Below are 26,462 nucleotides of genomic sequence, written 5' to 3'. Positions count from 1 at the left end.
GATGGCATAGAAAAGGAGCGGTGTGCATCAAATATACAAATTCACTCTTGTTGTGTGGACGATACATCCTCCAAGGTTTCAATGCTACTGGAGAGACCCACGAGGACACAAGATCGGCAATTGTTCAATTTGAGATACAACTACAACAACAACAACAACATGCATTTTAAGGCCTTTTTCCCTGCTAGTGCGGGGGTTAGCCTTGCGGTTCCCATGACAATATTCTCCATTTTGCCCTATTTTCTGCATCTCTCCTTGTTAACCCCCTTGCCCGCATTTATTCTTCCACCATCTTTAGCCAAGTCTTTCTCGGTCTTCCCCGTCCTCTACTTCCTTCTACATTCATTCCCATCACTCTTCTCAACCAGTCACTTTCATCCTTCCTCAACACATGACCAAACCATCTCAACCTGTTCCTCTTCACAGCATCAATCGCAGGCTCTATTCCCATCATCTTTCGCAATTCATCATTTGTCTTCCTCTCTCTCAACGATACTCTGCACATCCACCGAACCATTCGCATTTCCACCCTTTCCAGCCTTCGTTGCTGCTCTACGTTCATTACCCATGTCTCGCTCCCATAAATCATAACACTTCTCACACATGCAGCATACACCTTTCCCTTCAGCTTCAACGACATTGAGATGCAACTGAGAATACTAAATGCATCACTGACTAAAGTGCCGTAGCGCTATGATTATATCTAGAATATGCATTCTTCTGAAGGTGAGGGTTCATTGAAGATTAACTTCACAGAGAAGAAAGGCAAGAAAATATTGTTGACGTGTCCAATTCCTTTGCTACAACTTAACCACAGCAATTCGAGCTCAAAAAGATTTTGTGATAAAAACAGCTCCATTTTGTTTATGACTTTATCCTTGTTAAAACCAAGCTGTCACATTTGTCACAATATCATGAATCAAGAGGATTGTGATGTGTGCATATAAAGCACACGAACCTCCACTGCCTGTACAAAATGACATTGAATAATGCAAGAGTGAGAATACCGGTATGTGCTGACGCTGATTGTGAACGTTTACACGAGTGGCTGCTTAATACTTTATGCTGCAGTGACTTAATAGATCCACGTCTCACTTCCACGAACAGACTGAAAAGTGATGATTGTGCCAGAAGTCTGTTGACAGAGTGAGAAAAACCTGGATTCTTTGCTTCTGCCATTGCATGGATTTTGGCGCTTTTGATGGTTTAATAATACATATATTCATTGATTTCCAAGCATAAAATAAGAGTACTCCGTGCTACAAGACCTTTGAGCATCTTCGTTAAGTGAGAATGAAGGGGAATTTTTTTTTTGATTTAAAAAAACAAACAAACTACAAGCCCAAACTTGCTGATAACGGTGTACTGAACTTAGAATCGCATATTCTTGTGCTACAGCACCTGATGAAGTCGAGCTTTGATGTGATCAAGCGTTGGGTGAACGAAGCCCAGGAAGCTGCGTCAAGTGATAATAATATGGTGCAGGTGAGCATCAATTCCTTCTTTACACTCGTCGTTACTATTATGCCGAAGTTGGTGATGAACTTTCAATGTTGGTGTTTTTTTAAGCCAAGATGCTTTGGAAAGTGGTTCCTTTTATTATCTTGCCAAAACAAAGTTTTTGCAAGATGTATTAGTCAGCTTGTATGTTTGTTTTTTTGTTTGTTTTTTTGTTTTTTTGTTTTTTTGTTTGTGGTTAATCATTTTTTTTCCACGTTTAGATCACTCTGTAGACCACAGTTATTATTGGAAACTCCTGTAACTTCGCATATCAGAGTCCTATAGAGATACCCTTCAGCACACAAAATTTTGAAGGTCAAGGTCAAAGGTCAAGGTCACTTTGTGGTCAATCATGGAGGTCGACGAAACCCTTATTTTTTGAGTAACTTTGATCGGATCGTCTCCAAACTTCATGGGAATCTAGTATATGGTCCGGCGCTCAGCTGATTAGTTTTTGGTGGCGATCGGCCTTGACCTTCATGGTTAGCGCTGGAGGTCGAAAATTATTGACCCCAAGGTCAAATGTTGAAACCCTTATTTTTTGAGTAACTTTGATCGGATCGTCTCCAAACTTCATGGGAATCTAGTATATGGTCCGGCGCTCAGCTGATTAGTTTTTGGTGGCGATCGGCCTTGACCTTCATGGTTAGCGCTGGAGGTCGAAAATTATTGACCCCAAGGTCAAATGTTGAAATCGTAGGTACCATATCTTCGCATATCTTCGCATGTAACTTCGCATATCAGAGTCCTATAGAGATACCCTTCAGCACACAAAATTTTGAAGGTCAAGGTCAAAGGTCAAGGTCACTTTGTGGTCAATCATGGAGGTCGACGAAACCCTTATTTTTTGAGTAACTTTGATCGGATCGTCTCCAAACTTCATGGGAATCTAGTATATGGTCCGGCGCTCAGCTGATTAGTTTTTGGTGGCGATCGGCCTTGACATTCATGGTTAGCGCTGGAGGTCGAAAATTATTGACCCCAAGGTCAAATTACGAAACCCTTATTTTTTGAGTAACTTTGATCTTATGATCTCCAAACTTGGTGGGTATATAGGGTGTGGTATGGCGCTCAGTTGATTAGTTTTTGGTGTCGATCGGCCTTGACCTTCAAGGTCATTTTGAAGGTCATTCAATTTTGACCAAAAGGTAAAATTTTCAAGTTTCAGTTACCATATCGAGTAGTACCTCAAATTGAAGCCCTTGTTGAGTGCTTTCCAAACATATAATTGGCAAGATACGGTTCACCCTGTGGGTGACATATGTTTATTTTATTTTTTTTACAATATTCCGAAGCCACCTCTTCCTTTGACCCACTTCTTTTGTGTCTAATGTCCACAGTATCATGCCCTCGGCTTTCTGTATCACATCCGCAAGAACGACCCAAATGCTGTCTCAAAGATGGTGGCCAAGTTCACCCACCACGGCATGAAGTCTCCCTTTGCATTCTGCCTTTTAATCCGCATTGCAAGTCAGCTTCTTCAGGATGAACAGGGAGGGTGTGTGGCCTTTGAATCCCTACCAACCTCCTTTCTTTGTTTTGACAACAGTAATTACCTCCACCGCCAAAGGTTGATGGAGGTTATGTTTTCACCCCTGTCTGTCTATTTGTCCGTTTGTCTGTCTGTCCGTTTGTGAACAAAATATCTCAAAAAGTTGTGGACGGATTCTGACAAAATTTGGCAGAGATGTAGCATATGTATGTGACAAGGACGAAATGATTAGATTTTGGTGAAGATCCGGATTCGGATCCGGCTACTAGAATTTTAAAGTGATTCTTCACCTTTGGGAGATAGGGCCAAAAATGATACATAGCACGATATCTCAAAAAGTTGTTCAGTGATTTGGCCGAAACTTGGTGGACTGGTTGGGTGTCTGACAAGGACAATTCAATTCGATTTTGGTGAAGATCTGAATATGGATTCGGATATGAGAATTATTTACTTTTTAAGTGATTCTTCACCATTGGGAGATCCGGCCAAAAACGATACATGGCAGGATATCTCAAAAAGTTGTGGGCGGATTTGGACGAAACTTGGTGGACAGGTTGTGTGTTTGACAAGGAAGAATCGATTCAATTTTGGTGAAGATCCGGATCCGGCTAGTATAATTTTTTTATACGATTCTTCACCATTGGGAGATAGGGCCAAAAACGATACAAAGCAGGATATCTCAAATAGTTGTGAGCGGATGATTTTGATTAAATGTGATTCTTTATTGTGATTTTCTGGTCTACTCTGGGATACAAAACGTAAACTGTTCACCTGGTGGAGGTATGCCCTCTACTGAGTGCCGTTCTAGTTCATCATGTAATAACTTACCATTACTTATCTCTGTCTAATACATGCTCGTGCCTTGATATTATTGTAAATCCTTCAATTCATTTGACCTCAGACGATATGAGAGTCCTCTGTTTGATTTCATTGAGCGTTGCTTGAGAAACAAACATGAGATGGTTGTCTATGAGGCAGCCTCTGCCATTGTGCACCTGCCAAATTGCACCACCAAAGAGCTTGCTCCAGCCGTCTCCGGTAAGGGTCACAATCGTTCTCCCCTTTCATATCATCCTACCAGTCTACCACCGCCTGCCCATGTTAATTTCACTCTTTGACTTTCATCTCTCTTCCTTCCCCTTTACTTCTGACCACCTATCTCTAATCCTTTTTATTTTTTTAGTGCTTCAGCTGTTCTGCAGCTCTCCTAAGGCTGCATTGCGATATGCTGCTGTGCGCACTCTCAACAAGGTGTGTGCAAATCAAAAAAATTGTTTGTTTTGTTTGTAACTGATTATGTCTCTTATTTAATAATTTATTTTGTGTCATCTTTAGCTTGTTTGATGTCCCCTTCTTAGCACATGGCTCATGATCCTAGGATCGCTGGTGACAATCCCATATACTATGTTGATTCAGCCATTGTCTACTGTCCTTGTAATTTGTGTAAAAGTAGTGATGTTTCCGATTGTTCTTGTTACCTCCGCCACCAGAGGTGGGCGCCGTCTGTTTGTCTGTGGTGGGCCTGGTTATGTTTTCACCCCCGTCTGTTTGTCTGTCTGGGAACAGGATATCTCAAAACGTTGTGGATAGATTCGGACAAAACTTGGTGGACAGGTTGGGTGTGTGACGAGGAAGAATTGATTGAATTTTGGTGAAGACTTGAATCCGGATCAGAGAATTTTTTTCATTTTTAAGTGATTCTTCACAAATTGGGTGATAAGGCCAAAAACGATAAATAGCATGATATTTCAAAAAGTAGTGGACGGATTATGACAACACATAGGTGGATGAATTGGTTAGGTGACAAGGACAAGCCAATTTAGATTTTGGTTCAGGTACAGATCCACATCTGGCCTATCAGTGGTATACAAAACATAAATTGTTCAGCCTGGCAGAGGTATGCTCTACCGAGTGCCATTCTAGTTCTGTATGTGATTATGCACATGTGCAAGCTCCTCCATGTGCCGCCTTAGTTGGATCATTGTTTAAATATATATTATATATATAGTAATGAAATAATTGACGATGATGCATTTGAGGACTATAGGGATCGGTGGTCTTGTAAAAGCTTGCATTAGGTATTGGAAAATTTCGATACTACTTAAGCAATGCTTTTGAAGAAGATCTTCGGACTGCAGCATTGTGTTTGTGGATGAAAAATATTTTAAAAAAGAGAAGGAAACGAGTGTATGGAGAATAGTTGTTAAAGAATGTGTAAAATTGGACGTAGAGTTTAAGGAACGAATGGTTAATATTATCTATTATTATCACTAGAAATACCTGCTTTCTACAGCGGTAACAGAAGGGGGAGGGGAGCCTTTATTTTGTTATTCTGTACCAACTCAACTTTTTAAGACATTCTGACCAGCCATGCAGGAGTTCATTGAAGTCAAACAAAACAAAAAAACACAGGTATTAAATTATTGATAAAATTTCCCCATTTCTACATAAAAATAAAAACAGATGTTGGAGGTGGCTATCCCAACTTCGTAGAACATTCCCATGCACACCCCAGGTAAAACCACCAAGTTTTAACACATTTATTCCCACAAACGAATAAACACGTTTCCACGCATTCCCCCAACATATATAATAACTATAGTTTTCATTATATTATAACACAGAATTGGCGTATTTTAGAATGATATGTACAGGTTCCGGGAATTAGAGAATTTTTTTTCTTTTTTTTTCTGAAACATGGTCTCTTGCGCAATCAAAAGAGAAGCCAATAGATCGAATGGAAAACTAAATGAAATATATTGGTCACAATTAAATAAACTGAAATGAAATAGCTTCAGACATAGCAAGAAGAATGGGGAACCGCTGGATGACAAGATGATAACTTAGAGAATGACTATATGGAGAAATGAAATTGAAGAATTCACTGTCCAGGAAGGGCATCCGGCCATAAAAACATTGCCTCAAAAAGAGAACCATGACAATTACAACTACATTTGGGCAGGGTGCAGCCCGAAGTGGAGATCGGTTTCTGAGGTTTGGGACGTGGAATGTAGGGACAATGACAGGGAGATCAGGAGAAGTGGTGGAAGTATTGGTCAGAAGAAGAGTGGACATATGTTGTGTGCAAGAGACGAGATGGAAGGGAAGTGGTGTGAGAATGGTGAAGGGTAGGCAGGGACAGAAATACAAGTTTGTGTGGCAAGGGTGCCCGGAGGGTGTGAATGGTGTTGGTATCCTGTTTTCTGAGGAGTTTGTAGACAGTGTGGTGAGTGTGACTAGAGTGAGTGATAGGTTGATGATGGTGAAAATGATGATTGGAAAGCTCTTGGTGAACGTCATCTCGGGATATGCTCCGCAGGTTGGTCGAAGCAATGAAGAGAAGGACAAGTTCTGGTGTGCGATAGAGAAGCTGATGGAAAACGTGAAAGATGAAGTTGTTGTGGTGGGAGGAGACCTGAATGGACATGTGGGAAGGAGTATGGATGGTTTTGAGGGAGTTCATGGGGGTTACGGATATGGTGTGAGAAATGGAGAAGGTGAAAGGATTTTGGAGTTTGCTGATGGAGCTGATTTGTTGATTTGTAAAACTCAGTTCCAGAAAGAGGATAATAAGCTTGTTACATACACGTCAGGTGGGTCGACGACAACCGTTGACTACCTGATGGTGCGTAGGCGAGATGGGGGCACCTCCGGGACACAAAGGTGATCCCGGGGGAGGAGGCTGTTTCACAGCACCACTTGGTTGTCTGCGACATAAGGGTGAAAGGTGCGAGGAGAGCTCGGCGGGTGAAGTACCAACCAAGAATGAAGGTGTGGAGGTTGAAAGAGGTGACAGTAAGGGAGGCATTAAAGGAGAGGCTGAGTAGGGTAGAGGATGATGTGGTTGAGCTTGAAAGTGGTTGGATGTCAATGAAAGCTAGTCTGTTGGGAGCCGTTGGTGAGGTTTGTGGATGGACAAAAGGACCACCGAGGCACTCGGAAACATGGTGGTGGGATGATGAAGTTGGAAAGAGGATTGACGAGAAGAGGAAGAAGTTCAAGGAGTGGCAGAAGGCGAAGGGTACGGGAGCAGAAACAGCAGAGCATGAAAGTTATAAGTCAGCCAGGAAGGCTGCAAAGAAAGAGGTAGCAAAGGCGCAGGAGGCATGTAGGAAAATGTTCGGAGAACGCTTGGATTCGGAAGAGGGTCAGAAAGCAGTATTCAGGATTGCAAAGCACATAGCGAAAGAGAGGTGTGATGTGATGGGGGTGAGTTGCTTGAAGGATGAAGTGGGACAAATCGTTGTCGACCCAGATGGAATTAAAGGAAGATGGAAAAGATATATGGATATGCTGTTGAATACAGAGAATGAATGGGATGGCAACATAGAGAGTAACCCAGTTTTAGGACCGGTAGAGACGATAACTGAGAAGGAAGTTGAGGAAGTGATAAAAGCAATGAAGAGTGGAAAAGCGGGAGGGCCGACGGGAGTTGTGGGAGATATGTTGAAGGCAGCAGGAAGTTGGGGTGTGAAGAGAATGACAGAGATCTGTAATCTGGTGGTGAAAGAAGGCCGCATTCCAGTGGACTGGGAACTGAGTACCCTTGTCCCTCTATACAAGGGGAAAGGTGACCCTCTGGAGTGTGGCTCAAACCGAGCGATAAAGTTATTGGAGCATGGAATGAAGGTATTGGAAAGGGTGTTGGAGAGGAGTATAAGGAAGAAAGTGAAGATCGACGAAATGCAGTTTAGATTTATGCCAGGAAGAGGAACGACAGATGCGCTTTTCATTGTGAGGCAGTTGCAGGAGAAGTACATGGAGAAGAGGAAGAAGTTGTTTTTTGGGTTTGTTGATCTGGAGAAAGCATTTGATAGGGTTCCACGCAAAGTATTGACATGGGCATTGAGGAAGTTAGGAGTGGAGGAATGGTTGATCAGAGTAGTGATGGCAATGTACAAAAGAGCGTGCACAGCTGTAAGGATGAAGGACGGGAATAGTGGTGAGTTTGAGGTGAAGGTGGGAGTGCATCAGGGGTCGGTACTAAGTCCACTACTATTTGTAGCTGTGATGGAGGTGCTGGCTCAGAACGTAAAGGAGGGTTTACCATGGGAGTTGTTGTATGCAGATGATCTGGTGTTGATTGCGGAAAGTATGGATGGACTGAAGGAAAAGATGAACAAGTGGAAGGAATGTATGGAAGACAAAAGGTCTGAAGGTGAATATCGGAAAGACGAAGGTGATGGCAAGTGGTAAAGCATGTGGTGAGGTGGAAAGAACTGGGAAGTGGCCGTGTGCTGTGTGCAGGAAGGGTGTCGGAGTGAACTCCATTCAATGTACAATGTGCGCTGAGTGGGTTCATCAAAAATGTAGTGGTCTGAGAGGGTCATTTACCAGTGTGGCAGCTACATTCAAATGTAAGGTGTGCACAGAGGGAGCTGCAGATGGAGGAAATGTTGAGTTGGATCTTGGAGACGGCGTGAAGCTGGAAGGTGTGAAAACATTTTGCTACCTCGGAGACATGCTGAATGGAGAAGGTGGATCAGACTCGGCAACGGTTGCTCGAGTGAGATGTGCATGGAAGAAGTTTCATGAACTGAGTGGCGTGCTGATGAGGAGAGTGTCGCTGAAGCTGAAGGGAAAGGTGTATGCTGCATGTGTGAGAAGTGTTATGATTTATGGGAGCGAGACATGGGTAATGAACGTAGAGCAGCAACGAAGGCTGGAAAGGGTGTAAATGCGAATGGTTCGATGGATGTGCGGAGTATCGTTGAGAGAGAGGAAGACAAATGATGAATTGCGAAAGATGATGGGAATATTGCCTGTGATTGATGCTGTGAAGAGGAACAGGTTGAGATGGTTTGGTCATGTGTTGAGGAAGGATGAAAGTGACTGGTTGAGATGAGTGATGGAAATTAATGTAGAAGGAAGTAGAGGACGGGGAAGACCGAGAAAGACTTGGCTAAAGATGGTGGAAGAAGAAATGCGGGCAAGGGGGTTAACAAGGAGAGGTGCAGAAAATAGGGCAAAATGGAGAAGATTGTCATGGGGACCGCAAGGCTAACCTCCGCTCTAGCAGGGAAAATGGCCTTAAAATGCATGTTGTTGTGTTGTTGTACTGTCCAGAGTGCAATTGCTTGGCGTCACAGAGGATAGAAAAGAATGGACCATGTCGAGGGAGGTCTACATCCCGCAGTAGACCGAAATAGATTGGTGAAGTAAACAAAATCACATTTTATTGCAAATCATCCACATTACACATGTTAGAAAACACTGGTTACACTGGTTACTAAAATACATTTTTTTCAAGTGCTGCTTGTAACTTCAATGTTAACAACAAACTTGATTCCCCTTTTTTGATTGTCACTGCACCCGTGGCAGGTCTCCATGAAGCACCCATCTGCGGTGACCGCATGCAACCTGGATCTGGAGAACTTGATCACGGACTCAAACCGAAGTATTGCTACACTGGCAATCACAACGCTACTCAAAACAGGAAGCGAGGGTAGCATCGATCGCCTCATGAAACAGATTTCTTCCTTTATGTCTGAGATCTCAGATGAATTCAAGGTAACCAATGCTTGGAGGGAATGTTTGGCTAAATATTTGTAATGCTATCCTCCTTTGGCAATGGCAAACAACCCATTGCCAGGAAACTGCTTTGGCAGTTTTGAGCTTGCCTTTGGGCAGCACACCAGAATACCAACACCATCCTCCCTGTACATTGGCAGACATGTCCGATCCTTGCAGTAACTGTATTAAATGACTTCTAATCATTCTTCATTTCCACTTACCCTTTCTAAGCTTATTCAAAAACGTTTTCTTTATCTTATTGTTTTGCCTTTTCCCCAGGTGGTAGTGGTGCAAGCGATCAGCGCACTTTGCCAGAAGTACCCACGCAAGCACCCTGTCATGATGAACTTTCTCTCCTCAATGCTCAGAGATGAGGTTAGATCCTAGCTCAAACAACACTCCCTCTCTGTCGACTCTTACCTCAACACCCAAAAAGCGTCTGTGCTCAAGCATCCATGCCATAGGTCTAGCACAACCACGAGGCTATGTCACAACCAATTCCTTATCATCTGAAATTGTTGTGCACAGGGTGGCTTTGAGTACAAGCGTGCGATAGTTGACTGCATCATCAGCATCGTGGAGGAAAGCACTGATAGTAAGGAGCCTGGTCTGGCACACCTGTGCGAGTTCATTGAGGACTGTGAGCACACGGTGCTTGCCACACGGATTCTGCACCTCCTAGGACGAGAGGGTTCACGCACGCCCAACCCTGCAAAGTACATCCGTTTCATATACAACCGTGTCATCCTGGAGAATGAGGCTGTCCGTGCAGGTTTGTACACAGCGATTTGAGTAATGACCTGGCCTATGTCTTGGACTTTTAGCCACACATATAATTTGTAATAGGGTGTGAGGAATGACACCATTTGACAAATATTATTAATATGAATGGACAAGAGGGTTAAATGGCCTTTAACATAAAAAAAAAATGCCACTTAACAATGTTTCATCCTTTCAATCGTTCACTTTTGATCCATGGTCTGTGTCTGTATTCAGCTGCAGTGAGTGCACTGGCTAAGTTTGGAGCTCAGAACGAGGAGCTTCTGCCTAGTATCCTGGTCCTTCTGCAGAGGTAGGTTTTGCAGGGATGTATACTTTATTCATCCTTTGTGCTTTTTACATTGTCTATTTCTTGTGATGTGACATTGTTATTATGTTTTGACCAGACATGCCAGACTACTGCCAACCCACGAATTTCCACTAATTGTGTACAAAATAGGTCGATATTGAAATAACCAAGAATTAACAAAAATAATCGGGAGAGGGACTTTTGGATTGTCAGCTCATATCAGATGATGGCTGCTTTCCTTATTTTTAGGGTGAAAATCAAACTGCATACTTTTGCTATATATTGATATACCAGAGGGGTTGCCCAGGGGGAGGAGGGAGGTTTAGTATCCAGTGCTACTTTTTTGACAGTGGTTTCGGGACATGTTAGATATTGAAAATCTATGTATTTGTTGATCACCTGGTGGTTGCCTTTTGCCTGTGGGCCGGCCGCAGCACGGCCTGTCCTCGCATCCCAATATATACTTTATAGTGGCCTCAAAATGGCTTTCAAGGCTAATGTGCCATGGTGTTTTTAATGGTGATAGGAACGACTCCATGAAAAGGCTTTTATTCCAAAATTTTAAATGTTATACAAGTAAAAACTGATAATTGTGTATTTCTGATCTGTCTCACAATTTGGCACTTGCACCTGCTTGCACCTGAAAACACTGATTCTCGATGCGTACACAGATACATACAGACGAAGTCCTGGGCATTGAAATAATGTTTTCTGTGGCTGATGGTGGGCCTAAATAGGCAAACCAATAGCCATCACACATTACTGCCCAAACAGCGAAAATTGATTAAGGGGCGAAAACAAGTAGAGATAAATTCAAAGTACACTTCCCCATGCCAAATAAATAAATAAATAAAATATCCTCCAGCACGCAATGTCGATGGGGTGCCTGTGGCACATGGAGACAGTATTGGGAGGGAGTGTTGTACAATAATTGATTGATTAATTGCATAATTAAAATAAATGAATACCAATCGTAAAATAAGTAATTTCTTCATCAATTGGAATAGCTTACCTAAACCACCACTGTTTCATCTGAATGTGCAACTTTTTGAAAATTCGTTAATTGATGGAATAATCAAAAATACCCTTTGCAGCCAAATCACTTGGTCATTGTCGTGTCCAAATATCAGCTTCCTAGCTCAAAAGGTGCCCGAGATATTGCCAAGATGAGAAAGAAAATAAATACGTGATTAACAAATCGATAATAATTAAATAATTAATCAATTAATTGTTTAATCAAAAAATAAAACATGCAGTTTTGCCAAAGCACTTGCTCATTATTGTGCCGAAATTTCAGCTTCCTAGCTCAATGGATGGCTGAGATTTTGCCCGGACAAGCAGGAAAGAAAGAAAGAAACCGGAGTGAAAACTCGGTACTCCCTTTCAGCATGCGTCATCGTCAGGTCCCTTTCGGTGCATGGCGATGACATCATGCAGCGCCTGGGGATGGAATAGGAAAGGAGTGGTGTACAATATCTCCATTAATGGGAAAAGATTTCAAGTCTTTCATGTTTGACTTCGCACATAAGCTATTATAATAAGAATTTGCACCTAAGGTGGTATCATTAACCTTTTAATTGAAACTCAAATGATTAATTAATAATGTTTTGTTTTGCATTAACTTTGTATAAGATCTCCCATGATCCTTTTGACAGTTTTTTAATGTTACTGCTACTTGGAACAGGTGCATAATGGATGAAGATGATGAAGTTCGAGATAGAGTAACATTCTATCTGCACATTCTTCAGCAGCGGCAGAAAGTCCTCAATGCAGCATACATCCTGAACGGTACTTATCTATATTATAATAGGCTACGGTGATTCTGTCTGTCCGTCTGTCTGTCTGTCTGTCCGGGGGTGTGGCTTACTCCATTTACAGAGTAGCTCCACCCATTCTTGGAGAGGCTTCATATAAACAAATATCCACCATTTTATTAACTTGAATAGCTTTGAGGCCTGTTTAGTTAGGCCCTTGCTGTCTTTCTCTCTCACACAGGTTTATTTCAACTCTAATTCGATATATCATTTCATTTTTAACAGTCGCTAACATAGTTTTAGACTCGGTTGAAAAAAAACGGGAAGAGAATCACATGAAAGTTTCCGTTTATAGAACGAAATGATTTCTCAAAGGCCTGTAAAATAAAGCCCATTCATTGAGTCACCCTCACGATTTTATCCCGAATTCACCATCTGATTTAATTTTTATCGATGGTTTTAGACTCGGTGTCAGAAATAATTGAGAGCATTCACGCACACACGGGAAAATGCAGAGATGTATTTTAAAAAATCGTGCCATGATGATGCACGAAAATACACCGCCTAAAATAAGTCGGGGAAAATGTCGACATATATTAAAAATTCGCTTTTTCTTTTCCGTTAAGATATATTACTTTTACTTTTGATGACAGTTGTCACAAAAACGACATATATTTCTTCGTTCTTATTTCATTCAACATTATTATCCGGAAGTAAAATATGTTTCAGGAAATTACCGAGAGATATTTCTTTGTTTTTTTTTTATTAGTTATGTGCGCATACACTTTAAATACGTTTATTTGAAATCTTTAATTTTCACAATGTAATTTACTTGCCATTTGTCATTTGATGATTACGAGACACTTCCTCTTGAGGATCGTGACAATTCATGCGTTGCGTGGAAACTTCCATTTCCAAAATGAATGAGACGGTCGATGAAGAACGCAGACTTGAACAGGATGCAGCAAGAAAAAGAACGAGACCCTCGACGAATGTGATTACAGACTCGCACAGGATGCTGCTGCAACAACGATGAGGAGGGTTGGAGAGTGAGGAGTTAGGGGTTGGAGAGTGAGGAGCTAGGGGTTGGAGAGTGAGGAGCTATGGGTTGGAGAGTGAGGAGCTAGGGTTTGGAGAGTGAGGAGATAGGGGTTGAAGAGTGAGGAGCTAGGGGTTGGAGAGTGAGGAGCTAGGGGTTGGAGAGTGCGGAGCTAGGGGTTGGAGAGTGCGGAGCTCGGGGTTGGAGAGGAGCGGGGGTTGGAGAGTGAGGAGTTGGAGAGCGAGGAGCGAGGGGTTGGAGAGCGAGGAGCGAGGGGTTGGAGAGCGAGGAGCGAGGGGTTGGAGAGCGAGGAGCGAGGGGTTGGAGAGCGAGGGGCGAGGGGTTGGAGAGCGAGGGGCGAGGGGTTGGAGAGCGAGGGGCGAGGGGTTGGAGAGCGAGGGGCGAGGGGTTGGAGAGCGAGGGGCGAGGGGTTGGAGAGCGAGGAGCGAGGGGTTGGAGAGCGAGGGGCGAGGGGTTGGAGAGCGAGGGGCGAGGGGTTGGAGAGCGAGGGGCGAGGGGCGAGGGGTTGGAGAGCGAGGGGCGAGGGGTTGGAGAGCGAGGGGCGAGGGGTTGGAGAGCGAGGGGCGAGGGGTTGGAGAGCGAGGGGCGAGGGGTTGGAGAGCGAGGAGCGAGGGGTTGGAGAGCGAGGAGCGAGGGCTTTGAGAGCGAGGAACTAGGGGTTGGAGAGTGAGGGCCGATTGGAGCGGAGAGTGAGGAGCGATTGGAGAGGAGGGTGAGGAGCGATTGGAGAGGAGAGTGAGGAGCGATTGGAGAGGAGAGTGAGGAGCGATTGGAGAGGAGAGTGAGGAGCGATTGGAGAGGAGAGTGAGGAGCGATTGGAGAGGAGTGTGCGGAGGTATTGGAGAGGAGTGTGAGGAGGAGTGGGATTGGAGAGGCATGAGGGTGGAGAGAGGAGAGTGTCAGGTGGAGAGGAGTGAGGGGTCACATATTATGTGAAATAAATAAATGGTGTTCATTACACCATTTCTGGATCTGATGAATTGCCAGTAACCATTTTGTAAAATTTAATGTGCAGCATGTAAATCAAGATGTCCAAATGTCACACACGTCCATGCCCGTGTGACGGACGGATTTGGTTAAGACTTCATACCAAGTCTCTCTCCATGCCCGTGGGATTCCCACGGGTGACCCCACTAGTATCAAATATTTGTTTTCCATCCCTCCTCAGGCCCTGTTCGTGTCAACTGGGTCTAGTTCAGTTAATGGTGTTGCACATGTTACCCAAGTCCTCATTTCTGGTGGAATGGAAAACTAGCCATGGTCTTTGAAGGCTTTGTGGACAGATCAAAAATTGGATGGAATCAACAGAGTATTGATCGATGGGAAATTGATAGCTTTGGAAAGCGAGAAAATGTTAACGTTTTGGACGGAAACACTTTGTTGGAGCAAAAGAGGGAGATTGGATAGGGATGAAGGTTGGTTGATTATAGGGTGGGAGTGAGTCAAAGGGTTTGTGCGTCAGTGAGACATCAGGGGTCAGGTAGTACATGGGATGAGAGTGACTCATTTTGACACTTCACGAAATGGAGGGTCAGGGTTCAGATCCCTACTCGTTCCTTATTTACCAACTGATTGCTCTGAAACCTGATACAGCCCTTCTACTTGATTATCCACAGGATCGCTTGGTCTGTAGATTTCTAAATTTCACCTTTTTCGAATTCGGAACATGGGGGTTCACAGAGGGGGTTACCCCATGAAACTTTGGATCCCTACTCATCCCCTATTTACCAACCGCTTGCTCTGAAACCCGATACAGCCCTTCTACTCTGGCCTGCTGGATGGCTCCGTCTTTGATTTTTCGTTTACGTATTTTAGGTCATCTGATATCGATCCTCAAAGAGATGACATTATATACACAAAGAATTAAGTTAAGCACCCCCCCCGTTTTTTTACAACCTCGCACATTACAAGTTTGTTGTCGTCAAAACAGTGTAATATACCCATGATATTGCTATATTTTCTGGAGAAGTGATATTATGGTCACATAAAAACATAACAATCATGCCGTTTTCAATATTTTATTCTGAATAATTTAAGGTGAAAATTTTTGGGAATTTTAGGCATATTTTCACCTCAATTTAAGTATGGAGCTATAGGTCCATCACGGACAGTGTGGATGACGTTTATGTTTTCTAACGTACAGTCATTGTTCTGAGAAGACCTCTAGCGATCTTTGCGTCAATAACGTGTGTAGGACCCACGTGATCGGATCACTGACTCAACCAATCACTTTTTTTCACTTTGATCACTCAATTTCATCAATGGATAATTGCTAATGTCATACCAATCATTATTTGATCTCACATACCTTAGAATATATGCCAATGTATACATATACACAAAGAATATATATTAGGGGGTGCTTACCTTAATTCGTTGTGTAGGGGTGCTTAACTTAATTCTTTGTGTATATATAAATATCCCCAAGTGGGCTGACGGTCATCTCTTGAGGTTGTAGTTCAGACCTCTGTTGATTTGGAGAAACCCCACTGGGATCCCCATGATCCTCTGGGAGGCCCCCCTGAAGCGAAATTGAAGATTGTAAACCTGAGCGATGCTGCGGACCATCGAGTAGAAGTGCTATATCGGGTTTCAGAGTAATCGGTTGGGAAACAATAATAAGAGACGAGTCGGGATCCAAAGTTTAAGTGGGTAACCAACCCTCCTCCCCCCCCCCCCCCCCCACCCCCTCCCACGACCCCCCACCCAGGGAGCCCCATGATCCGAAATCCAAAAATACGAAAGTAGTGCATTCCGAAGTACAGTTTGATGTGCAGATTGAAAACGAAGCAGGAACGCCTTGCGGATGAAAAATAAAAACCCATTTAATGGCACCCAATCCATTTAATGGATGCTAATTTACAATACAATATTACTGTGCAGTATTACGTTCATACCCTTCATTTTAAAATGCAATAATGACCTTCTGTCATACTCGAGAGCACATCCGCTTCCCCTTCTATTTTCACGGTCGTAGCACATACGCTACCTTTTTGATGTGGCGTATGGTGAGTTAAGTGTCCGTTACTTTATTCATTGCGTGTCACTGAAAAATGTGTCAACCGAGAGTGCGTATAGCGAGCAGTGCCTGTGTTACTAAAATATAAAGGAAAGGTTAAAAAGTGGAGATGAAAGGAAGTGGAGGAGAGGTAAGACGGATGAAATTAAAGGGAAAAATAGTCACAAGGAAAGTATTGAAATGTAGTAAAAGACTAAAGGTTTAATTGAATAACAAGAACTTATTAATCCAGTGGAGAGGCTAAAATGCGGGCAAGGGGGTTAACAAGGGGAGATGCAGAAAATAGGGCAAAATGGAGAAGATTGTCATGGGGACCGCAAGGCTAACCACCGCTCTAGCAGGGAAAATGACCTTAAAATGCATGTTGTATTAATCCAGTGGAGAGCCAATCAGCTGATTCTGAATATGTAGCTTTGCTCTTTATATTTAATGACTGTCCTGAAATCGAGAAAAATACCACAGGCTGCCATGGGGCTCATTTCTTAAAACCCGAGTGAGTATCACAAAACATTGCAGTATGATATGTTACATTAAAGCACAGACTCGTTGGGCCAAATGGCCTCTAAGTTGGTTATGATATTTTTGATTTATGTGCCATGGATCGTACATGATACCGACACTTTATGTCACAGTTAGCGCTAACCCACTATCTCCAGGTTATTATTTTATTTTATTTCTACTCTATTGCCCACCTCACTTCCTGTCTGTGTTTTTATATTCCACATTCAGCTTTGTTTCCTATGTCTCCATTTTTGGCCAGTCTTGCTAAACCACCTTTGCAGTCATTTTTTCCCCTTTCCCCTAACCCCCTCCCCATATTTCCTTCTGCTCTTCATCTTTCCTTTTGGCCTCTTCTTTCACCTCTTCTAGTCACTAAACCTTACTGCTCCTCTCCAACACCCTCCTCAGCACTTTCTGTCTCTATTCCTGGTCTTGAGCGATCTCTGCATCAGTACACCTTGGAACCATCGGATAAACCTTTTGACATGAAGTCTGTGCCACTGGCCACGGTCCTATTGCCTGAACAGAAGACAATGGGTATGTGTTTTGATTGTTCCCCCGCCCCCGCCTGCCCACTCTCTTTTTTATTTCATGCCCCAATAAAACATTTTTTCAATTTTCCTCCTTTATTCACATGTTTGATGTTTTGAAGTATGGGAAGAGGCAAGCAAGCAGACAGACAGAGATGTTGTGAGGAAAGATGTTTCAGATGGAAATGTAGTCATTTTGATGAAGAGTTGGATGCGCACAACTGAAGCTGATTGGAAAGGACAGGGGTTCTGTGGAGATGCAGAGCTGATTGGGAGAGGGGGTGTATGAAGAGGAAGAGCTGATTGGGAGAGGGGGTGTGTGGGAGAAATAGCTGATTGAGAGAGGGGGTGAATGTGGAGGAAGAGCTGATTGGGAGAGGGGGTATATGGGAAGGAATAGCTGATTCGGAGAGAGGTGTATGGGGAGGTTGAGCTGATTGGGAGAGGGGGTATATGGGGAGGAAGAGCTGATTGGGAGGGGGCTGACATTGTTTGTGGGAGGAGCAGGAACGGAGGTCGCCTTGAGGCGAGGAAGGGTAGAAAGATTGTGACAAGCTTGTCATTCGAGGATAGATTTATGGTGGATTAAGTTTGTATTAAATAATATACATACTTGGCATTACTGTTCGTGTATGAATTGCCTGGGCATCCTTAATTCGTTTTTCCTTCATGTTAGAGAGGAATTCAATGGCCATGACTAAACAGCCTGAAAAGGTGGTGGCATCGCGGCAAGAAATATTTCAAGGTATGGTAAAGTTCTTGCATGGGAAAAGGGACAGTGAGAGAGAGAGAGAGAGAGAAAAGAAAAACATTTTATCCATTTATAATCATTGATTGATATTTATTCTTATCTGCTTTTCATGCTGCTTGGGGTTTTGTGCAGCGAAATATCTATGCATTGTTTTCTCATAACCTGTAAAAATGTTAGGTGGCCTGATGTTTTTGGCAGATGTTTGTAATTTTGTTGTAATAGTTTTATTTTAAAATCTAGCATTTTGTGCCTCTGTGTAGAACAACTCTCAGCCATCCCTGCACTTCAGGCCCTTGGGGCTTTGTTCAAATCTTCGGCAGCGGCACAACTCACGGAATCTGAAACTGAGTATGTGGTGCGCTGTGTGCGGCACACTTTCCGCCAGCACCTCGTTTTCCAGGTGTGTGCAATTTGCTTCATCCTTGCTTGACTTTTCCTTTCTCCCTATAATGCACTTTTCCTTTTCCTGTTTCAGCCTCTTTTGATCTAAGCTTGTTTTGTTTCTGAAGTTTGCCTCATGATTCTGTGACCGCACAGGTTCAAATCCCATATAATGCACTGGTTTGTCTACCATGTAATAATGACCTTGTTATTCATGTATATATACTGTTACTGATCGCGGATTAAGATGTTATTTACCGAGCGGTGGTATTGCCGCGACCGTTACAGGATCCCTGACTCACCCGATTCACCCAGAACTTTGGCCGGATCGCACCGCAGCTGCTCAATGAGGGGAAAAGACGAAAACGACGCAATGCAAAGAGGAAAACGAATAAAACGAATAGACGGACAGAAGAGTAATTGGATTTATTATTTACACAAGCAAAAAGGAGCAATCAAGGTTTATTTACAACACATAAGACGCAGGTGACACAGTGCAAATTTTAGCTTACCTACAGACTTAATTAAATACCCAGGGACAGAACAAACAAAACAAACTCACGTATACAGGAAGGGTGGAAAGGCAGGAGGTGGATGGCTGGAGGGAGAGGGAGGTCCAAGGGGGTCCTGCAGCTCAACCGGCGCGTTTAGCAGCCGCCGTTCCTTTGGGCCCTGCTCCAAACCGCCGTTCAGGCCCCCTTTGGCTGTTGGGTGTTCTTGCTGCTGCGGCCTCCGCTGCGTTCCCAGGACTTGTCTGACTCGTTGGTCCACACCCTCAACTCTTTCTTGGTCCCTCACTCTTTACCACCGACTCCTCACCGCAACCAACGCAACCACTTGACCACCACCTCTACTGACTGACTCTTCACCACTCTCCACTTGACGACCGACTCTCAACCAACTCAGACCAACTCACGACTCACTTCCGTTCGCGCCTTTTATAGCGCCTCCAGCGATTAAGCCGCCGGCGTTTTGGACACGCCCATCGGGGTGCTCACCTCGGCCCTGGTTGGTCGCGCGACCCTCGGGCTCCGCCCTGGATGACGACGGGCGGGCACGCCCCTCTTCCCCTCTATGACGAGGTGGAGACACGCCTTTCTTCCCCGACTCGAGCCTCGTGGTCAATGGCGGTTATTGGAGGGGAGGTAATTGGGAATCGAGGGCTCAGCAATGACGAAAGGGGATGTGATAGGAAATGGAGGTTTTGGGGATGGGAATGAAAGGGGATCTATTCTCTTTCACTGGTGCAATGGAGTACTTCAATTAATGGGAGACACAGCCTTACCCTAGAACACAGAATAAGAGATAACTATCAACAGGGGTATTCTATTACTTGGCTGACGTGTATGCTTGTGGACTAATTATGGGATGCCCTTTCACCTTTACACAGCTCCGGAGGTAGGGGGGCGCAGAATAACCAATAATCATAATAGTACAGCACACAAGCAAAAAAAATACAGTCCTCATCTCCGCAACAATACTTTTGTAGCCGTCGGGTCATCCCAGTCGCCTGGTACGAATCCCAATAGGCTGCGTCAACAGCCGCCAGAACGGCCAGCTGGTTTGGTCGTCTGGGTCAGATTACCAGATTACAGGCCTTTCCACTCCGATACCAGCTGGTGTGACCATTGAATCAGCTGATGCGTTGTTGTTGTGTTGCCCCAGTCAGTTCTGGTTGAACAGACCAGCGACTCAGAAATCCCTCATATCCAAGATGTTGTGCTCTTGATTGAGTGCACTGCTCTAGCAAATTCGGGCAGCAGGAAAGAGAGTGTGGAGGATTTGGCCCGGGTCTTGTGCTGGGGGTGCAACCACCGCGAAGAGGCATCAGCTGATGAGTTGCGCTAGTTGGTGTCGCACACCTCATATCTAATTACCGGCCGAGCGAGCCGATGAGACCCGCGGCACGGTGTGGATATATGGTGGCAATTGCCGTTGCTGATTAATCCTTAACGGACTTTCCCTAATCGCAAGAACGATCACAATGGTACAAATTCACCCCGAGACCAAGTATATTTACTTGAAAGCAATGGCCACATGGGAGATGGGAAATACAAGAGGAGCAATCACAATGAATCCATAATAAAACCCCTTAACCTATACCGAATACGCACCTAACGAAGCAACGCTGAAAGGCGATCCTTAAATAACTAAGCCTACCGGGCCCAATCATACCACGATAGAGGGACAGAGGGAATCACAAGACAAATACCGTGTGATGTGATGGACACGGCAGAATGACGGAAAGCCCCAGGTCCCAGCTGCTGTGGTGGGGAACGGGCTGCTGTGTTCTGCATGCTCTGGACTCAGGCGGAGAGGAGAGGGTGTGGCTCCGGCTGGGTATGGTGTGGCTCAGGCACGGCAGCACGAGTGAAGTTCACAGCTCTCATAAGCGGAATTCCGGGGTTTTCCCTTTTTTCCCCACACAGCACACCCGCCTTTATAACCACTGCCCCATACATCACTCACGACATGTCATGCCCCTTCCCTCACGCTCTCCATTGGCTGAAAGGCATATTTTATGGGTGGAGGACCGCCTCTCCTCCTACTTGTCACCTCGGGACGGCCCTCCCCAAATCTTGTTGCATCGGTACGGTGACATTTCCCACCTATACTGGTGCATCAAGGCCTATTGAACTCTTAAAAGATACATAAGTGACAGATTACAAAGGGGGTAGAACATAAAGTGAAGGCTCACAAGGATGGTGATTTTTTTTTTATGCACACATTAGAAAGGGTGGATGTCGTCTATCTATTACATATAACTACGCATATCTAATACCTCAATTAATTACCTTACATTTTAAGACACCAAGGAGCTAACTAAACTATACTAAGCAATGTTAACCTCAAGAAGTCATTTCCACAACAATATTGTCATGTGTCTACCCTGTAGTGAACACCGCAGGGCGACAGATGACAAAATGAGCTTTAACTCCGAGGCGTTCAGTCGATGGCGGACCTTCTTTATACGTGCGGGGGGAAGGGGGCAAGGGCCGCACGGGTCCACTGGACATCTTCGAGCCTGCGATAATTAATTCCAAGAAAGCTGACACAGAATTCAATGTACAAAAATACCGGCTTTATTGAAGAAATGCCGGTAACCAAAATAATGCACGATAAAATAAGGTTCCTAAATGGAGCGCCCCCAACAGACTCAAATACAACACAATGGGGAATATAACTGGAAAATATATGTGTTAGTTTGTACTCTGCTTCGATCGGTTCTTGAACCTCGTCTGGAATCGTCCCGGATCGTCACAGGCCTCCACGTCCCTGCGCGGGAAACACAGGATGCACTGCCCGCGAGCGGGAACTAGGCCTCGCTGTGCAGTCCGCTCCTCTAGCCGCCTAGCGTGAAGTCAGCAGGCTGCGCCCGTTCCACTCGCCCCCGCTCGTCCCCGTCGATCTCGTTCACCAGCACCAACGTGCCAAGGAAAAGAAAATGCGGCCGTGCCTTCAATCTGAACCCAGCCCAACCAGAGCATGCAAATGCGTCCACCTTCCACCAACACCTCCAGGTCTAGCTCAAGAGGCACCGTATGTGTGACCGTTCTTTATGACAATCCAGATGCCGAGAGCCTATCTGACCAAAAAGAGAGAGTTCGCTATGGAGGCCAGCCTGGAGAGAGCGATAGAACCAAAAGAGGCAAAATGTCGGGAACTCTGTTCTTTTCTTCGCAGTCCTCTGACGTCATCCGACACCGCCCATGCCTGCTCCAACCAGCGGCCGCCGCCACATCACTCTATCGTATCCTAACCAATCGTTCTTTGGGGCGTGGCCTCATCGCCACTTGCCGGCCTTTTTGATCACCAGGTCGGTGGTATCAGCGGTAGTTGAATATCCCGGTTCTGGTCGCCTTTATTTCGTGTTATATATGCGCGATTTCTTGCTGTGTGTGTGTGTGCTGCATTGTCATAAGGAACAGAGGAAAATAACAGAGGCCATTACATACAGGGGATTAATTACCCATAATCCCTAACTAATTAACATAACCCAACCCCTCTCATGGGGACACTTAGACATTTACACGACATACGGTCTACCGGATCCATACTTATGATACATGGGGTTTCTTCTTCTTCACGACAGTCGGAGCACACTACCTATACAATTCTACCTGGACTAAGGTAATCATTGTCTACCCCCCACAAACGTAACAATATGTACACTCATATCTCCATCATAAATGTAACGCATGTGTACGCAACCTCCTCTACGACCCCAGTCAGGCATGGTAGTTCTTTAATGTTCCTTTACAGGGATGCAGTTGTGTGTCAGCAGAAATGTGCAAATGGGAATTTTTTTTTTTTTTTTTTAAATACCATTCCTTGTAAAGGTTTACCATTTCTGTGTTAAGCTCCAATATGAAAGTTGAATATGTTGCATATTTTCCCGTGAATCAGCTTGCCATTTTTGTAGTTTATTTACTCGTAGATATGCACAGTTTGTGTCATGACTTTCTTTGTCTTGTATATACTTTACTTACTAAGTACTGTTAATAGTTGGAACCATGAACGTTTCCTTTCCCCCATACCCATTGCTCCATTTCCCCTCTCTTTTGCACTCAGGAGTTCTCATATGTTGGGATTAAACCGATTGTGTTATGGGGAATTGGACGGGCCGGCACCAGCATACCCTCAAATGCTGGCAGGGTGGGTGATGGGATAGAGGAGGGGGTTGGTGAGTGACTGACGCAGGTGAAGAACAGCTGCTCGCATAGTAAAAAATAGTGAGAGATGGTATAAGAATGACCATCTCAGCCATGCCAGCAAAATATATAGCACGATATTTCAAAACGTTGTGGATGGATTACGACGAAACTTGGTTGATGAGTTGGGTAGTTGACAAGAACAAGACGATTAGATTATGGTTTAGGTCCAGATCCAGATCCGGTCTGTCAGTGGGATACAAAACATAACCTGTTCAGCCTGGCGGAGGTATGCGTTTCACAGGGCGCTGTTCTCATTTTAAATAGTTGTAACCACAATTTGTCAAACATTCCATTACAGTTTAGTTATCGTGGCTGTGCAATATTATTAAACTGTGGTGGTGGTGGTAGTAGTTGTAGTGGTAGTAGTATGAGTAGGAGTATAACCCAAACTTGTGTTTGGTGTCAAAATGAAGGAAATGCAGCTTTGTTATCAAAACGTTTTCCTGGGGGAACACGGTCCCCAACCTGCCGAGTGTACATTAACACCTTTTGGGTTTGTGTTCAGTTACTTTGTTTGTCAAATTATTTTTCTCGTTTTTTCCTTTTTTTTTTTTTTCTTTCACAAAACCTCATTAACATCCCTGTTTATGCACTTGATGTGACTTCACCCTGACAACCACCTCCCTGTCCTTTCATGTGTATGTTAACTTTAACCCTGTTCGAGGTTTATCGAACATGAAAAAAATTCGTTCTATTTCCCCGACAGTTTGACTGTACCAACACGCTCAACGACCAAATTCTTGAGCAGGTATTGGTCCACATGGAGCCCTCAGAGGCGTATGAAGTCATTTCTTACCAGCCAGCAGCGAGCCTCTCTTACAACCAGCCCGGAGTTACATACACACTAGTTGCACTGCCCGAAAATGACCCTTCTGCTGGTGTGTATACTTTTCAGTGCTGCCTTTTATCCTCAGTAATCCTGCCATGTCCTGCCTCTTCCTTTTTTCTTATTTGTTCGATTATGCATCCAGTTTTTTGTTATTTTCAGTGGCGTGCACATTTAGCTGCACCATGAAGTTTGTCGTGAAAGATTGTGACCCTAACACCGGGATTGCTGATGCCGATGGCTATAGCGACGAGTATGTGGTACGTATGCATGATGCACGCAACGACTATCTGTGAACGCAAAAACTGGGCCTTGTTTTGAACAAGGATGTTCAAAAAGTTTCCCTCACATGACAGAGGGAAAAACAATCATTGGGGTTGGATGTTGTGGGAACATAAAGGTCAATCGCTGTGGATGACCCTATTGCCTTTTTAATTTGGGTTTCGATGGCAGTAGGATGGCCAACCTGATGCTGATCATCAATCTGAAGCACATTTATTTACCTTGTTCTATCAGCATGACAATAGCATCTCAATGCTATTACATCTGGCTGTTCTTGCTGGCATGAGTACACTTTGACGATAGGTGCATCAGCAACATTTGTAGTTCAGCCAATGAGAAGCCTATTTTAATCATCCAATGAAACTTAATCGTGTTGGACAGTGCTGGTTTATTTGGTGTGGCATTCACGCATCACGTGCTGGTTGCAATGTGACCACTCTCACATTTGTTTGCCATTTGTCATTCAGCTGCACTCTGTGACGAAGTGTTACGGCCGTACTATAGTCGAGTAATGTTGATGAAACACGACAAAACGAAACAGATCAGAGGGTCAAAAAGCAATCAAATTGTATTTTGTTTCAATGATTATGATAGAACAACATATCTTTGTTAAAATTGTCATAGAGCAACTGCTTAGCTGGAGGTGATGAAAGTTTTAACACAAAAGGCCTAAGTTTCCAGTTTATTTTGAAGAGTGGGCAGCACTCTGCCTTTTATATTGAAAAGCTGGATTATGAACATTGTACATTAGCCAATCTGGATCATCATCTATCAGAGAACTCAAAGCGTCTCACTGGTAAAGATGCTGAGATGCATCAAGTTGGTCATTCTGCTCCGATTTGGTAAACACAATCGGTGGTTGTGCTGATGGCGGTTGAGTCAAGGTTTTAACTTGCAACAACATTTTGGAACCCTTACCCTGACCGCAGCTGGAAGATGTAGAGGTCACCTTGGCAGACCACATGCAAAAAGTGGTGAAGCCAAACTTTTCAGCTGCCTGGGAAGAGGTTGGAGACGAGTTCGAACGAGAGGATACATTCGCTCTTACTACCACGAAGACCATCGAAGGTAAGCGCGTCTTCTCCATTGCAATGTAGATCGTCACTCTTGAGATCCTGCATCCAATCAATTGATGTTCACAATTCCTGATGCATTGTATCATTATATTTTATTTGGGATCTCCTGTTTATTATGTAGGCTTGTTGGGGTTGGGCCTATGTAGGCAGGTTGGAGTTTGGTGTTTCCCAATTGTTGGTGTGTTACCGTTTTTGTATGTAATTTTTTTCTCAACCAGCGAATTTTGCAGTTTGTGAAGCCTAATGTCACGTTTCAAGTCTTTCATGCAGTCGGTAGAGATTACCTGGTGTGCGTTGTGTGATATTAGCTTTTTGAGCGTATATCCGTTGTAGGTCAAGTTGATTTGGCATTCAAATTATGTTATTGAGGCTTTTCAAACCACTTGAGGACTAAACTTTCCCCTGTATCTTCATCTGCTTGGAAGTTGCATTGCAACAATAACTGAGTGCTTGAAGCAAAGGTTTGGAAATTATCTTTAATACCACACACAACGGTCATACATAACATTTCATGCATTTCAACTTTCACATTCCACATCGCTTTGTTTAAATAATCTCAGCGCCTGTTCGAAACACAACAGGTTACATTGCATCTCAAGAGCCCCACGTTGACTTGGGTGTTGTTCGCTTGTTTTCCTGCTTGCATATCTAATTAATCTGGGATCCATATCTTAGTTCTTAAAGGTCAATCAAGTGAATGGTGACCCTCCGTACTAAAAATACAGTAATTCCTCGCTTCATGGTTTTTCTATTGAGGAACACATTTCACACAACATGGAAGGTGCCCGTTATAACGCGGTTTCTGAATGGCGTTTCGACCTTTCCTGCGCTGCATAGCTGACTGCACGGAACAATACAACTTGCATCTCAGTCCTTTGCCCAGCCACCTTGCTGTGTGACATGTCCGTGACCATTGTAACTTTTAATCAGGATTTATCGCTGCTATCCATTGAAGAGCTGACAGGGTGGCCTAGAGGTACACACACTCGCATC

General features: G+C 44.0%; 1 protein-coding gene across 1 annotated transcript in view; it reads left to right on the top strand.

Moving 5' to 3' along the window:
• LOC137413343 (coatomer subunit gamma-2-like) overlaps window positions 1–26,462 on the top strand; it is a 71,478-nt gene that overhangs the window by 34,440 nt on the left and 10,576 nt on the right. Inside the window, exons 8-22 of the mRNA XM_068098735.2 lie at window positions 1,399–1,485; window positions 2,841–2,998; window positions 3,894–4,030; window positions 4,176–4,243; window positions 9,314–9,502; window positions 9,785–9,880; window positions 10,034–10,277; window positions 10,502–10,577; window positions 12,259–12,362; window positions 17,317–17,445; window positions 18,115–18,183; window positions 18,450–18,589; window positions 23,992–24,163; window positions 24,274–24,371; window positions 25,323–25,461. Coding sequence (XP_067954836.1) covers window positions 1,399–1,485; window positions 2,841–2,998; window positions 3,894–4,030; window positions 4,176–4,243; window positions 9,314–9,502; window positions 9,785–9,880; window positions 10,034–10,277; window positions 10,502–10,577; window positions 12,259–12,362; window positions 17,317–17,445; window positions 18,115–18,183; window positions 18,450–18,589; window positions 23,992–24,163; window positions 24,274–24,371; window positions 25,323–25,461 — 1,906 coding nt within the window. The remainder of the gene's footprint in view (window positions 1–1,398; window positions 1,486–2,840; window positions 2,999–3,893; window positions 4,031–4,175; window positions 4,244–9,313; window positions 9,503–9,784; window positions 9,881–10,033; window positions 10,278–10,501; window positions 10,578–12,258; window positions 12,363–17,316; window positions 17,446–18,114; window positions 18,184–18,449; window positions 18,590–23,991; window positions 24,164–24,273; window positions 24,372–25,322; window positions 25,462–26,462) is intronic.

The sequence above is a fragment of the Myxine glutinosa genome, chromosome 1 (genome assembly GCF_964187855.1).
Source record: "Myxine glutinosa chromosome 1, kmMyxGlut1.1, whole genome shotgun sequence".
Classification (NCBI taxonomy): domain Eukaryota; kingdom Metazoa; phylum Chordata; class Myxini; order Myxiniformes; family Myxinidae; genus Myxine; species Myxine glutinosa.
The sequence above is the reverse complement of the archived record's forward strand: the minus strand, read 5'-3'. Positions and strand labels throughout refer to the sequence as shown.